General features: G+C 39.4%; 1 protein-coding gene across 6 annotated transcripts in view; it reads left to right on the plus strand.

Annotated features, from left to right (window-relative positions):
• The window catches only part of RNF13 (ring finger protein 13), a 154,860-nt gene that overhangs the window by 41,685 nt on the left and 99,368 nt on the right, over positions 1 to 13,807 (plus strand). For all 6 annotated transcript variants that reach the window (XM_055110600.2, XM_014344403.4, XM_055110599.1 and 3 more), the window contains exon 3: positions 1,430 to 1,510. In XM_055110600.2, the coding sequence (XP_054966575.1) occupies positions 1,430 to 1,510 (81 nt within the window). The remainder of the gene's footprint in view (positions 1 to 1,429; positions 1,511 to 13,807) is intronic.

Below are 13,807 nucleotides of genomic sequence, written 5' to 3' on the forward strand. Positions count from 1 at the left end.
CACACAGTTTCCTGAGCTAATTACAAGCATACAGTGAGAGGCAAAGGTATAAGATGGACATGCTAAGACACTCAAGATAGGGTTCTGGTGGGATGCAAGAACCACACTACCTGAATCCTGAGTCACTTGTTGTAGTTTGTCCAGTCTTCCTGTATGCTGCATCAACTTTTCCTGCTGACAGTGTGGTATGGTTACCAGGACCTGAGTTGACGGTGAGCCAAGGAGACTTGACAGATGAAAGGTGTCTAGATCCAACATTTGCTTGCTCTACTGGAGAGATGCAAGGCAACTGGTCACAGCTGTAATTGGCTGTTAAACTGTGGAGTTGCTTATCTGCATGCCTCTGGCAGATGACATAAGAGGCTAGGATAGCGTTAACCAATGGGTGTTTGATTCAGGGATGATGTAGCTAATCAATCTGGATGTGTGACTTAATCCATGCTTTGTGAATACTTAAGGTTTACTTGATCCTTCCATCTTTTCTTATCTATATATAACACTCTTGCTTTCTTCCTTTTTGTCTATCTTCAAACCATCCTTTGTATCTATATGCAAAACAAATGTGTTCTTTTTCTTTGTATTTATGTCCTACAGGTTGTGAACACTTCCCTTAATTTCTAGTACATCATTTTCACTTGTGTTTCAAAAGTTACTTGTTTACTATCTATGCTGAGTTTCATCCATTTCCCTTGTTTCTCTTGCTCTCTGTATAGCAAATTGAACATTATTAAATGATACAGCAAACTCATCTCACAATTATTATCATTACTGTTATCTTCTAAAAGCACAAAGAACTTTTGTTTTGATAAAGGACTAATAAATATTGTAGCTTTGGAATCTATATCTGTGTGGAAGGGGGAAAATTGTTAAAGAGTTTGAATACCTCCAGCTTTTTCCGTGTATGTATTTCATTGAATTTGGTCTTTTCAGTGTTCAACCCTGGATAAAAATGTTCAGCTTATACAAAATTGACATGCCTTAAAAATATGATATGATGCTGCTTCTTTCCAAAAAGAAAGTCATTTTTCATAGCTAGAGCCAGAAATGCTGTAAATTTCTTCCAGTAAATCAGACCTTTATAATACAGAGAAATTAAAATGGAACACTCCTCCTGGAAGATGATCTGTCTGGAAAATTCCTTGCTAGGAAATTGTCTATGGGAAAAACTCAGAAAACAGTAGGCTGAATTAGTGTTGCTGCTCGATAATATTTGAAATCATAATCCAATTTAAGCAGTTGTATATGTTGTAAATTGTATATATTCCTTCTATTTTAGTGGATGTACATTTACAAATTCAGTTTTATTTTGATAAGCTGTGATAGTAATCAGAATTGTCAAAATAATAATTATACATAATTAAATAAGTCTTTGTTTTTAATGTTATATATAAATTGGTCTTAACTTGAATATTTAAAATTTTATTTTTAGTATAACTTTGAAAATGCATCTCAGACATTTGATGACCTCCCTGCAAGATTTGGTTATAGACTTCCAGCTGAAGGTTTAAAGGTAAGACAGTTGGTAATACATTGTAAAGACACAAGGTATTTAATAAGGTGATTTTTATTGTTTATTATTTAAAGAATGAAATCATTTCTTACTATTTATTATTATAAAACCTATATATAGTCATTTGTAAAGGGTAAGATTATTCAAAAGATATCAGAAAGAAAGTGAAAATCACCTAGGATTGTATTATTCTGAACTAGCTGTGTTTAACATTTTGGTATATCACATTTCAGACCTGTTTTTTTAGGATATGTGCTATGCGTGTGTTTGTAGATGTATGTATGTGTGTGTACATATATATATGTACACACACATTTACATATATATGTAAATGCTTTCATATACAGTAAATCTATATTTAACACTAATAGAAACATGCTATTTGGTTACCTGCCTTTTTCTTTTAATTGTATGTTTTGATCATGTTTTTTCATGCTGATAGGTAAGGATTTACATTATTAATTGTAACAGCTGCATGGTTTTGCAATATCATGAAATAGTATGGATTTTGAACATTGCTTTAGTTTTTCATAGTGGATATTTAGGTTGTCTAGTTTTTACTATTACAGTGCTACAATGGATGTTTTTGTCTTTGTGTATTCATCCATTTATCTCCATAGGATACATTTCCAAATGTAGAATTGCTTTATGGCATGAATGTTTAAAATTTTGTTCTGTATTTTCAGTTCTTCCTCCAAAAAGTTTGGAACGATTTAGAATTCCATCAATAACATCTGAGACTGTCCTTTTCCCTATACCCTCTTAAATACTAGATATTATCAAACTTTTGCTAATTTGATTTTAAAAAATCTAATGAACTTAAACATATTTTTTGCTGTGTGTGAGAGAGAGAGAGAGGGGGAGAGAGAGAGAGAGAGAGAGAGAGAGAGAGAGAAAATGGACTATTAATGCTCTTTGCCCAATTTGAAAAGAAAGTGTCCTTGTGCTTTGTAAGAGTTCTTTATATATTGGAAGTATCAATTTATTGTTTGCCATATATGCTTCAGATTATCCGTTCTTCAGTTTTTCGTTTATCTTTTAATTTTTTTTAAGATTTCAAAAGTTTTGTTTAAGTAGTTAAAAATTCTTCTTTTTCCTCTACCTCTGGGGGTTAGAAAGTCCTTTCTCATTCCAAGATAATATTAGTTTTTTGTTATATGAATTCATGAAGTTGTGTGGATATGTACCACAGAATGTTTTCAGTTTATTCTAATTTTCTTAAAATTTCTCTCTTTTTTTTTTTTTTTTTTTTTTTAAGGTAGGGTTTCACTCTGTTGCCCAGACTGGAGCGCAGTGGCACAATCTTGGCTCACTGCAACGTCCGCCTTCTGGGCTCAAGTGATCCTCCCACCTCAACCTCCTGAGTGGCTGAGACTAAGTGGGCACCACCATGCCCGGCTAGTTTTTGTATTTTTATGTAGAGATGGGGTTTCGCCATGTTGCCCAGGCTGGTCTTGAACTCCTGAGCTCAAGTGATCTGCCCACCTTAGCCTCCCAAAGTACTGGTATTTCAGGCATGAGCCACCGTGCCTAGCCAGAATTTCTTAGTAAGATACCACAAACCTATTATTCTTTTTTTTTTTTTTAATTTATTTTTTTATTGATAATTCTTGGGTGTTTCTCACAGAGGGGGATTTGGCAGGGTCATGGGACAATAGTGGAGGGAAGGTCAGCAGATAAACAAGTGAACAAAGGTCTCTGGTTTTCCTAGGCAGAGGACCCTGCGGCCTTCCGCAGTGTTTGTGTCCCTGGTTACTTGAGATTAGGGAGTGGTGATGACTCTTAACGAGCATGCTGCCTTCAAGCATCTGTTTAACAAAGCACATCTTGCACCGCCCTTAATCCATTTAACCCTGAGTGGACACAGCACATGTTTCAGAGAGCACAGGGTTGGGGGTAAGGTCACAGATCAACAGGATCCCAAGGCAGAAGAATTTTTCTTAGTACAGAACAAAATGAAAAGTCTCCTATGTCTACTTCTTTCTACACAGACACGGCAACCATCCGATTTCTCAATCTTTTCCCCACCTTTCCCGCCTTTCTATTCCACAAAGCCGCCATTGTCATCCTGGCCCGTTCTCAATGAGCTGTTGGGCACACCTCCCAGACGGGGTGGTGGCTGGGCAGAGGGGCTCCTCACTTCCCAGTAGGGGCGGCCGGGCAGAGGCGCCCCTCACCTCCCGGACGGGGCGGCTGGCCGGGCAGGGGGCTGACCCCCCCACCTCCCTCCTGGACGGGGCGGCTGGCCGGGCAGAGGGGCTCTTCACTTCCCAGTAGGGGCGGCCGGGCAGAGGCGCCCCTCACCTCCCGGACGGGGTGGCTGGCCGGGCGGGGGGCTGACCCCCCCACCTCCCTCCCGGACGGGGTGGCTGGCCGGGCAGAGGGGCTCCTCACTACCCAGTAGGGGCAGCCGGGCAGAGGCGCCCCTCACCTCCCGGACGGGGCGGCTGGCCGGGCGGGGGGCTGACCCCCCCACCTCCCTCCCGGACAGGGCAGCTGGCCGGGCGGGGGGCTGACCCCCCCACCTCCCTACCGGACGGGGCGGCTGGCCGGGCGGGGGGCTGACCCCCCCACCTCCCTCCCGGACGGGGTGGCTGGCCGGGCAGAGGGGCTCCTCACTACCCAGTAGGGGCGGCCGGGCAGAGGCGCCTCTCACCTCCCGGACGGGGCGGCTGGCAGGGTTGGGGGCTGACCACCCCCACCTCCCTCCCGGACGGGGCGGCTGGCCGGGCAGGGGGCTGACCCCCCCACCTCCCTCCCGGACGGGGTGGCTGCCGGGCGGAGACGCTCCTCACTTCCCAGATGGGGTGGCTGCCGGGCGGAGAGGCTCCTCACTTCTCAGACGGGGTGGCTGCCGGGCGGAGGGGCTCCTCACTTCTCAGACGGGGTGGTTGCCAGGCAGAGGGTCTCCTCACTTCTCAGACGGGGCGGCCAGGCAGAGACGCTCCTCACCTCCCAGACGGGGTCGCGGCCGGGCAGAGGCGCTCCTCACATCCCAGATGGGGCGGCGGGGCAGAGGCGCTCCCCACATCTCAGACGATGGGCGGCCGGGCAGAGACGCTCCTCACTTCCTAGATGTGATGGCGGCCGGGAAGAGGCGCTCCTCACTTCCTAGATGGGATGGTGGCCGGGCGGAGACGCTCCTCACTTTCCAGACTGGGCAGCCAGGCAGAGGGGCTCCTCACATCCCAGACGATGGGCGGCCAGGCAGAGACACTCCTCACTTCCCAGACGGGGTGGCGGCCGGGCAGAGGCGGCAATCTCGGCACTTTGGGAGGCCAAGGCAGGCGACTGGGAGGTGGAGGTTGTAGCGAGCCGGGATCACGCCACTGCACTCCAGCCTGGGCACCATTGAGCACTGAGTGAACGAGACTCCGTTTGCAATCCCGGCACCTCGGGAGGCCGAGGCTGGCAGATCACTCGCGGTTAGGGGCTGGAGACCGGCCCGGCCAACACAGCGAAACCCCGTCTCCACCAAAACCAGTCAGGCGTGGCGGCGCGTGCCTCTCGGCAGGCTGAGGCAGGAGAATCAGGCAGGGAGGTTGCAGTGAGCCAAGATGGCAGCAGTACAGTCCAGCTTCGGGTCTGCATGAGAGGGAGACCATGGAAAGAGAGGGACACCGTGGGGAGAGGGAGAGGGAGAGCAAACCTATTATTCTTAATTAGGATGGCTAGACACCTCTGGGAGGGGCATTGAACTTTTAATTATTAAAAAAAAATTCATAGCATTGTATGACTATTTCTCATAAAAATATTTCAACCGAAAAGTAATATACATAAGAAAAAGGAAACACCTTCTTTTATTCTTTCCTTACCTATATGTAGCAGTCACACTTCCCTCTTCAGAGTTAAATATTATCAGTGATTTTACAGGCCTTCAGATCCTTTTCTGAACATGTAATGCTTTTTCATTCTTTTTTGTTCATAAACTTATGAACATGTATAGTTCATAAATGGTTATCATTTGTATATATGAAAAGTTTCTTAATTCTTACAATGGAATCCGCTCTAGCTAGTTTTACCCAGAAAGGGATTTATAAAGGGATAAAGATGTTCAGAGTATCATAGCCTGGACAGGCAGTTTCTAAACTGTTACAGGAATAAAACCCAGAATCACCTTGCAGGACTGGCTTTATAGATGAGTGGTGCAGCCAATGGACCCTCACACCACATTATTTTTTCCCTCATCAGGAAGCCTTTGTGGTTTTACCTCACAACATTTGGCCTCTTCTGCCACCCAAGCTAATCAAAGAGATACCCTTTTTCAGACTGTTTCCTTACATGTCTACTTCCAAATCCAACACTTGGATTTTTCTGAGTGATAGACTTTTGGCCACATAGTTACTTGCTACATATTTTGGTGAAATACCTAGCTATGAGGAAGGCTGGGAAATACAATGTAGGGTTTTTGTTGTTGTTGTTATTTTTGTTGTTTTAGCCTACTTTGGGAAGGTGGAATGCGTAGTGGGTTCAGAAAATTTGGAGCACCGTGAGTGACAGATGTCTACTGCAATAATTACCCTGCAAGGCTGGGCTGGGTGCAGTGGCTCACATCTGCAGTCCCAGCACTTTGGGAGGCCAAGGTGGGTAGATCACTTCAGGTCAAGAGACCAGCCTGAGCAACATGGTGAAACCCTGTCTCTACCAAAAAATATAAAAAGTAGCTGGGCATGGTGGCGCAAGCCTGTGGTCTCAGCTACTTGGGAAGCTGAGGTGGGAGAATCGCTTGAACCCAGGAAGGTGAGGTTGCAGTGAGCTGAGATCAAGCCATTGCACTCCAGCCTGGGCGACAGAGTGAGACCTTGTCTCAAAAATAAAAATAAATAAATAACTACTCTGCAGTTTGATTCCCCTACTTCTTCTGTTTTAGAGCTCTTTCCACAGCAGCATCTATAAATCTAGTATGTTCCTGTTAAGCACTTCATGGTATTCTGTAATATGAATGATCATAGTTTATTAGTAATTTCCTCTTAAAAAATACATATATATGTATTTTTACATTTATGCATTAAAAAATACATATGTATCTTTACATTTATATATTAAAATACATATATACGTATATATGTGTGCATATATACGTGTATATATGTGTGCATATATACGTGTATATATGTGTGCATATATACGTGTATATATGTGTGCATATATACGTGTATATATGTGTGCATATATACGTGTATATATGTGTGCATATATACGTGTATATATGTGTGCATATATATGTGTGTGTATATATATATGTATTTTTTTCCCCCAAAGTTGTTATTTCTCTAGGATAGAGGTCTGGAAGTAGAATTGATGAAACCAATGGGTGTGTACATCTAAAAGTTTCATAGATACTGCCAAATTACCTTTGCAAAGGCTGTGCTAATTTATTCCCATTAACACTGTAGGAGAATACTTATCTCCCTATACTCTTGCCAACACTGGATATTATCAGTCTTTCTAACTCTTGCCAATCTGATGGGCAAAAGTATTATCTTGTTTTAATTTGCATTTCTCTGATTACTAATGATGATCTGGCAACCTTTCTTTCATTCTATCATAAGGAGTCAGACTATTCCTTCTCACTGAAGAGCTTTTCTACTGAATAAGCTTATTTTAAAGAGCTCCATTAATTCTCGATAAGCATAATCTTACTGGTGCTCCTCAATTACTATGCTACTATAAATTTGGTTTACATTTAAAAGATATGTTGACGAATTTGTTTATTCACTGCCTGACCAAAAAAAAAAAAATGGTGTTAGATATCTGTCTGCTTTTTGCACTTGACAATATAGGGCAAGAAGAGAAGTGAAATATTCTAACAAAATTATTGGATTATTATGGGTAGCTTTTATACTTGCGTGACTGGTTTTGCCATTGCCCAGAATCAGAATTTAAAATGCCAGCCATGCAAAGATTTACATTTGTTTACAAGGACTTGACAATAATGAAGTGAGGTAGCTCACTATAGTATTATGTCTGTAAAACCAATTAAATAAATACGTTAAAATATAACTAATTTAAAGATATAATATGGTTATTAGGAGACTTAGCTGAAAAATACTTTTTTTTTTTTTTTTTGAGACAGAGTCTCGCCCTATTGCCCAGTCTGGAGTGCAGTGGCATGATCATAGCTCACTGAAACCACCAACTGCTGGGCTCAAGCCATCCTCCCACCTCAGGCTCCTGTGTAGCTAGTACTATGGGAGTGTGCTACTGTGCCCGGCTAATTTTTAAATTTTTTTAGGAATGGAATCTTGCTACATTTCCCAGGCTGGTTGCGAACCCCTGGCTTCAAGCAATCCTCCTGCTTCAGCCTCCTAAAGTGATGGGATTGTAGGCATGCGCTACTGCACCTGGCCAAAATATCTTACTTTTTTTTTTGAGACGGAGTCTCACTCTGTCGCCCAGGCTGGAGTGCAGTGGCGCGATCCCGGCTCACTGCAAGCTCCGGCCTCCTGGCTTCACGCCATTCTCCTGCCTCAGCCTCCCGAGTAGCTGGGACTACAGGCGCCCGCCACTACGCACGGCTAATTTTTTTGTATTTTTAGTAGAGATGGGGTTTCACCGTGTTAGCTAGAATGCTCTCAATCTTCTGACTTCATGATCCACCCACCTTGGCCTCCCAAAGTGCTGGGATACAGGCGTGAGCCACCATGCCCGGCCCAAAATATCTTACTTTTAAACTCTGCCCAGAAAGTTTAGGTGAGATAGTTTTTGTAGGTCTAATTTATGTTCTGTATTTTGTAGCTTTTATAACATCCCTGGATTCCATCAGAATCATTTATAAGACATCAGATATTTATAGTATAACATATCAGTTGAAATTCTGTTTACATTCTATTTATATATGCCCCAATATTAGGTTAATTGTATTTAAAGCCTTTTTCTGTCCTCTCCTGTATCTTAAAAAATACTATTATTCAAGTATAAGAAAATGAGAAAGCCAAGGAATTTTGACCTATTTGAACTTTAATGCAAAAATGTAAATCTTTTCATGGATTAAAATATGGCACATCAGTGTTACAGAAGTTTTAAAAGAAAGATTTTATTTTTGTATCTAGATAAGTCCTGTGTTTGTAGTTTTACTTTTAATTGGCTGTTTAGGAAGTTACCTTTTCCAGACAACCTTTTTAGACCTTGTAACCTTTGAGTACCATTAGTAATTAGTTTACAGTTCTTTTGAACAGTATATTTATATGTTTTGGCAAAATTCAGAACTATACAACTGTTCTTTTTGGAAAACATGTTTTGTCTTTGAAAAGATAAATAATGTTACTTAGCAGTATAAATATACTTTCCTACGTCCTCAAAAAATTGGTAAATATTACCTTTCCCCATCCCCTTCCCCCACTCTATGCTTAGGAGGCCAAGAATTATTATAGTATAATGTAACATATGACTCTATTTTTACTTTTTTCAAATGGATAACCAAGTATTAAAGAATCATTATTGAGTAGTTACTATGGTTTGGATATGGTTTTTTTGTCCCCACCAAATCACATGTTGAAATTTGATCCCCATTGTGGGGGTGTTGGAAGGTGGGGCCCAGTGGGAGGTGTTTGGGTCATGGGGGCAGATCCCTCATGAATTGCTTGATGCCATTCTCTCTCCGGCTAGATGGAATTAGTTCCGACGGAATAGATTAGTTCCCTCAAGAGTGGGTTGTTATAAAGCCAGGATACCGCTTAGGTTTGGTCCCTCTTCACATATGCCCACTTCTCCTTTGGCCTTCTCCATCATGTTTTGATGCAGCCCTCACCAGAAGCTGAGCAGGTGCCAGTGCCATGCTTCTTAAACAGCCTGCACAACCATGAGCTAAATAAAACTCCTTCCTTTATAAATAACCTGCCTGAGGTGTGCTGTTATAGAAACACAAAATAGACCAAGACAGTAGTCAAGACTTTACATGTAGATTTGTAATGCTAGCAAGCAAGGTCTCTTGCTATACTTTTTATTATCAGTATAATTGGAATAATTTAGTTACACATTGAGGGCCAGTCTCAGGAGAATCAAGCTTCTCCAGATTTCTTGTTTCTATATTTTTAGGAAGTGCCTTGATAGGTGGAGGAGATAATGATTGTTAAAAAATTGAAAACAAGATTTATCTCTGATAAGGAAGCTTTGATCAGTAAGCCAAGTGTCAGATTACCTGAGTATAATTATCAATGGCAAATCTCATTTTCAGCAACACAACTTTTGGGCTAGATTTGACATGATCCACATATACTGTGTTTTGTAACCTGGTAGTCAGGGTATATTCTTTATGTTGAAGAGGAAGAAGATAGAAGAGATGAAGATCATGGGATGCGGATTTGTCCTAGACTATGCTGTTCCTACTATCCAGAACAAAGTTGCAAATAAGCAGTTGTTCTTATATGATGTATAATTTATTTCCCCTCATCATTATTCATTAAATTAGTGCCTTATATCATCACCAATTAATTTTCCACAAACTAGGCTTGTTCTTTGAAAGTTAATTTACCAGTTAATTTCAAAATTCTTATTACAGGAAATGATTTTGTTTAATATAAAGTCTTGAGATTAGAAGAGAGTTTTTTTTCCCTGGTGAAGGAAAATGCAAACATTGCAAAGAAATGTGGTTGTTTGGATGTTTTATTTGTGTTACGTCCTTTGCCTGCTTTCTTTGCAGGAAAGAAGCTCAGTGCCACTTAGTGTATTTTTCCTCTCAGAACACTTACACAGTTTTGTGATGTGAAGAAAGCCCTGGTTAAGGCTCAATGTGCTGGACTTCCTCACCCTTATGTTACAGTATCACCCTCAGTTTATAAACTAAAACAAAGGTCAGAGTTCCTTTTTCAAAGGATAAATAAAGAAATAGCATTGTCAAAATAAAGAGTCAAACCATCTGGTTATACATGAAATAAGAATTCTAAGATCTAAGGACATTTTCACATGCACATAGTTAGATGGTATAAAAAGAATACTTTTGAAGTGAATTTTGAGCTTCTAAAATAAACCCTTTCCTCTTAATTTCAAAAAGTAATGGTTGCTTATTCATTTATTAAATGAAGCAGGAATATAGCATTTCATTTGATTTAGAAAATAATTGTTTCATCATGGCAAATTATCACTTAGAGAAGAGGGGAGATAAAGACACACACACACACAGAGGAAGTCAAAGGAGGCTCAGGTTTTTGATTTCATAAATCAACACACTCCCTTCATTTTCTCATTGCATTACTGGGCATCTTTTTTGTTCACTTAGTAGTTTTTATTAGATTTTCTTACTGGCTTTCTCAGTTCAATATAGCTAATTTTTTATTCTTCTGCTCATGAAAAAATATTTTTCTCATTAGAAGAGTGATACATGCTCACCATTAAAATTAAGATGATATAGATATGAAAAAGAATATGGCTCATGGAGTAGAATTGGTATAATTAAAATGACCATACTGCCTAAAGCAGTCTACAGATTCAGTGAAATTTCTTTCAAAATATCAATGTCATTTTTCACAGAAATAGAAAAAACTATCTTAAAATTTATATGGAACCAGAAAAGACCTCAAATAACCAAATAAATCCTGAACAAAAAGAACAAAGCTGGAGACATCACACTACCTGACATCAAAATATATTACAGGCAACCAGGTGTGGTGGCTCACACCTGTAATCCCAGCACTTGGGGAGCCCGAGGCGGGTGGAGCATTTGAGGTCAGGAGTTCGAGACCAGCCTGACCAACATGGTGAAACCCCATCTCTACTAAAAATACAAAATTAGCCAGGCATGGTGGTGGGCACCTGTAGTCCCAGCTACTCAAGAGGCTGAGGCAGGAGAATCATTGAACGGAGATGCAGGTTGCAGTGAGCTGAGATCATGCCACTGCACCCCAGCCTGGGCAACAGAGAGAGACTCCATCTACAAAAAAAAAAAAATATATATATATATATATATAATATATATATAAATATATATATATAAAATGTGTATAATGTATTTATACATAATATATACACACATATATACATATTATGCACACACATACATATAACAAGGCTGTAAAAACCAAAACAGTATGGTACTGATATAAAAACAGGCACATAGACCAATGCTACAGAGTAGAGGATCCAGAAGTAAATTCACATATTTATGGCCAAATGATTACTGACAAAGGTGCCAAGAACATACACTGGGGAAAGGGCAGTCTCTTCAATAAAGAATGCTGGGAAAATTGGATATCCATATGCAGAATAATGAAACTGAACCCTCATCTCTGACCATATACAAAAATCAACTCAAGATGGATTAAAGAATTAAAGCCCCAAAACTATAAAACTGTTGGAAGAAAACATACGGAAAACACTTCAGGGCATTGATCTAGGCAAAGATTTTACAGCTAAAATCACAAAAGCACAGACAACAAAAAGAAAAATAGACAAATGATGCTATATTGAACTAAAAAGCTTTTGCACAGCAAAGGAGTCAACAGAGTGAAGAGACAACCTGTTGAATGGGAGAAGATATTTGCAAACTCTCCATGTGACAGAGGACTAATATCCAGAATATATAAGGAATTTGAACATCTCAGCAGCAAAAAGACAGTCTGATTTAAAAAAGGGTAAATGATCTAAACAGATATTTTTCAAAAGAAGACATACAAATGGCCAACGGGCATATGAAAAAAATGTTTAACATCACTAATCATCAGGGAAATGTAAATCAAAACCACAGCGAGATAGCATCTTAATCCAGTTAGGATGACTATTATTAAAATGACAAAAAAAAGACAGATTTTGGCAAGGATTCAGAGAAGAGGGAACTCATACACTGTTGGTGGGAATGTAAATTAGTACAACTATTGTGGAAAACAATATGGAGATTTAAAAAAAAAAACTAAAAAGGGGGTGGGGGAGAACTAAATATAGCACTACCATAGGACCCAGCAGTCCCACCACTGGGTATTTATCCAAAGGAAAAGAAGTGTATCAAAGGGATACCTGCACTTGCATGTTTATTATGTCACTATTCACAATAGCCAAGATGTGGAATCAACCTACTGTCCATGAATAGATGAATGGATTAAAAAAGTGTATATATGGAATGTAATACTATTTGGCTGTAAAAAAGAATGAAACCATGTCATTTGTCACAACATGAATGGAATTAGAGATTATTATGTCAAGTGGAATTACACAGGCAGAGAAAGAACAAATATCCAATGTTCTCACTCATTTGTAGGAGCTAAAAAAGTTGATCTTATGGAGGTTGAGAGTAGATTGATAGATACCAGAGGGTGAGAAAAAGATGTGGTTGAGAGGGGGAGATGAAGAAAGGTTGGTCAGTGGGTACAAACATGCAGTTAGATAGAAGGTATAAGTTCTAATGTTTGATAACAGAGTAGGGTGACTATAGTTAGCAATAATGTATTAAGTATATTTTGAAGTTGCTGGAAGACAGAACTTGAAATGTTCTCAACACATAGAAATGATAAATACTCAAGGTAATAGGTTCCTCAAGTGTCCTGACTTGATCATTACACATTTTATGCACGTAACAAATTATCACACGCACCCCATAAATATATAAAATATTAAATGCCAATAAAGTTTTAAAAGAATATGAAAATCATACATAATTCTACAATTAAAGATTATAATGGTAGACGTTTGGGTACAACTGTGTGAACTTATGTAGACACATTCATGCCTTCATTTTATGCACTTATGTGTTATTTTGCAACTTAAAAAAATTGGCAATATGTTGGATGGCATATCCAATATCATGGATATCTTCCCATATAAAAATCTATACATTCATATCATTATTCAAAATTATACGATTTATTATAGTACTTAAATTACACCATAATGTAACCAATCCCTTGTGTCATTGGACATTTAGATTGCTTTCACTTTTTAAAAATTGAAATATTTCAAGCATAGACTAGAGTATGAGAATAACAGAGCATCCTGTATATCTGCTACCTAGAGGTTAATATTTTACTATTTTTTTGAAAGAAGAAATAAAATATTACAGATACTACTGAAACATCCTTTTTATCCTACCATATTCTGTTCCCTTACCTCGCTCCTTATAGATGATCATTATCCTGAAACTTATGTGTATCTTTCCTATTTATGTTATAAAACATACATATATATATTTTTTCTACCATATATACATCTATAAACGTTGTGCTTCCATTTAAATTTTCTTTGCTGTGGTTTTAAAACTTGCTTTTCCATCTAACACTGTATTTGAAATTTTTGTTATTACATATTCCTAATTCATTTTAACTGTTGCATACTGCATTTTATGAATATGCCACAATTTATTTTTTCATTCAT

The sequence above is a fragment of the Pan paniscus genome, chromosome 2 (genome assembly GCF_029289425.2).
Source record: "Pan paniscus chromosome 2, NHGRI_mPanPan1-v2.0_pri, whole genome shotgun sequence".
NCBI classification, from domain to species: Eukaryota; Metazoa; Chordata; class Mammalia; order Primates; family Hominidae; genus Pan; species Pan paniscus.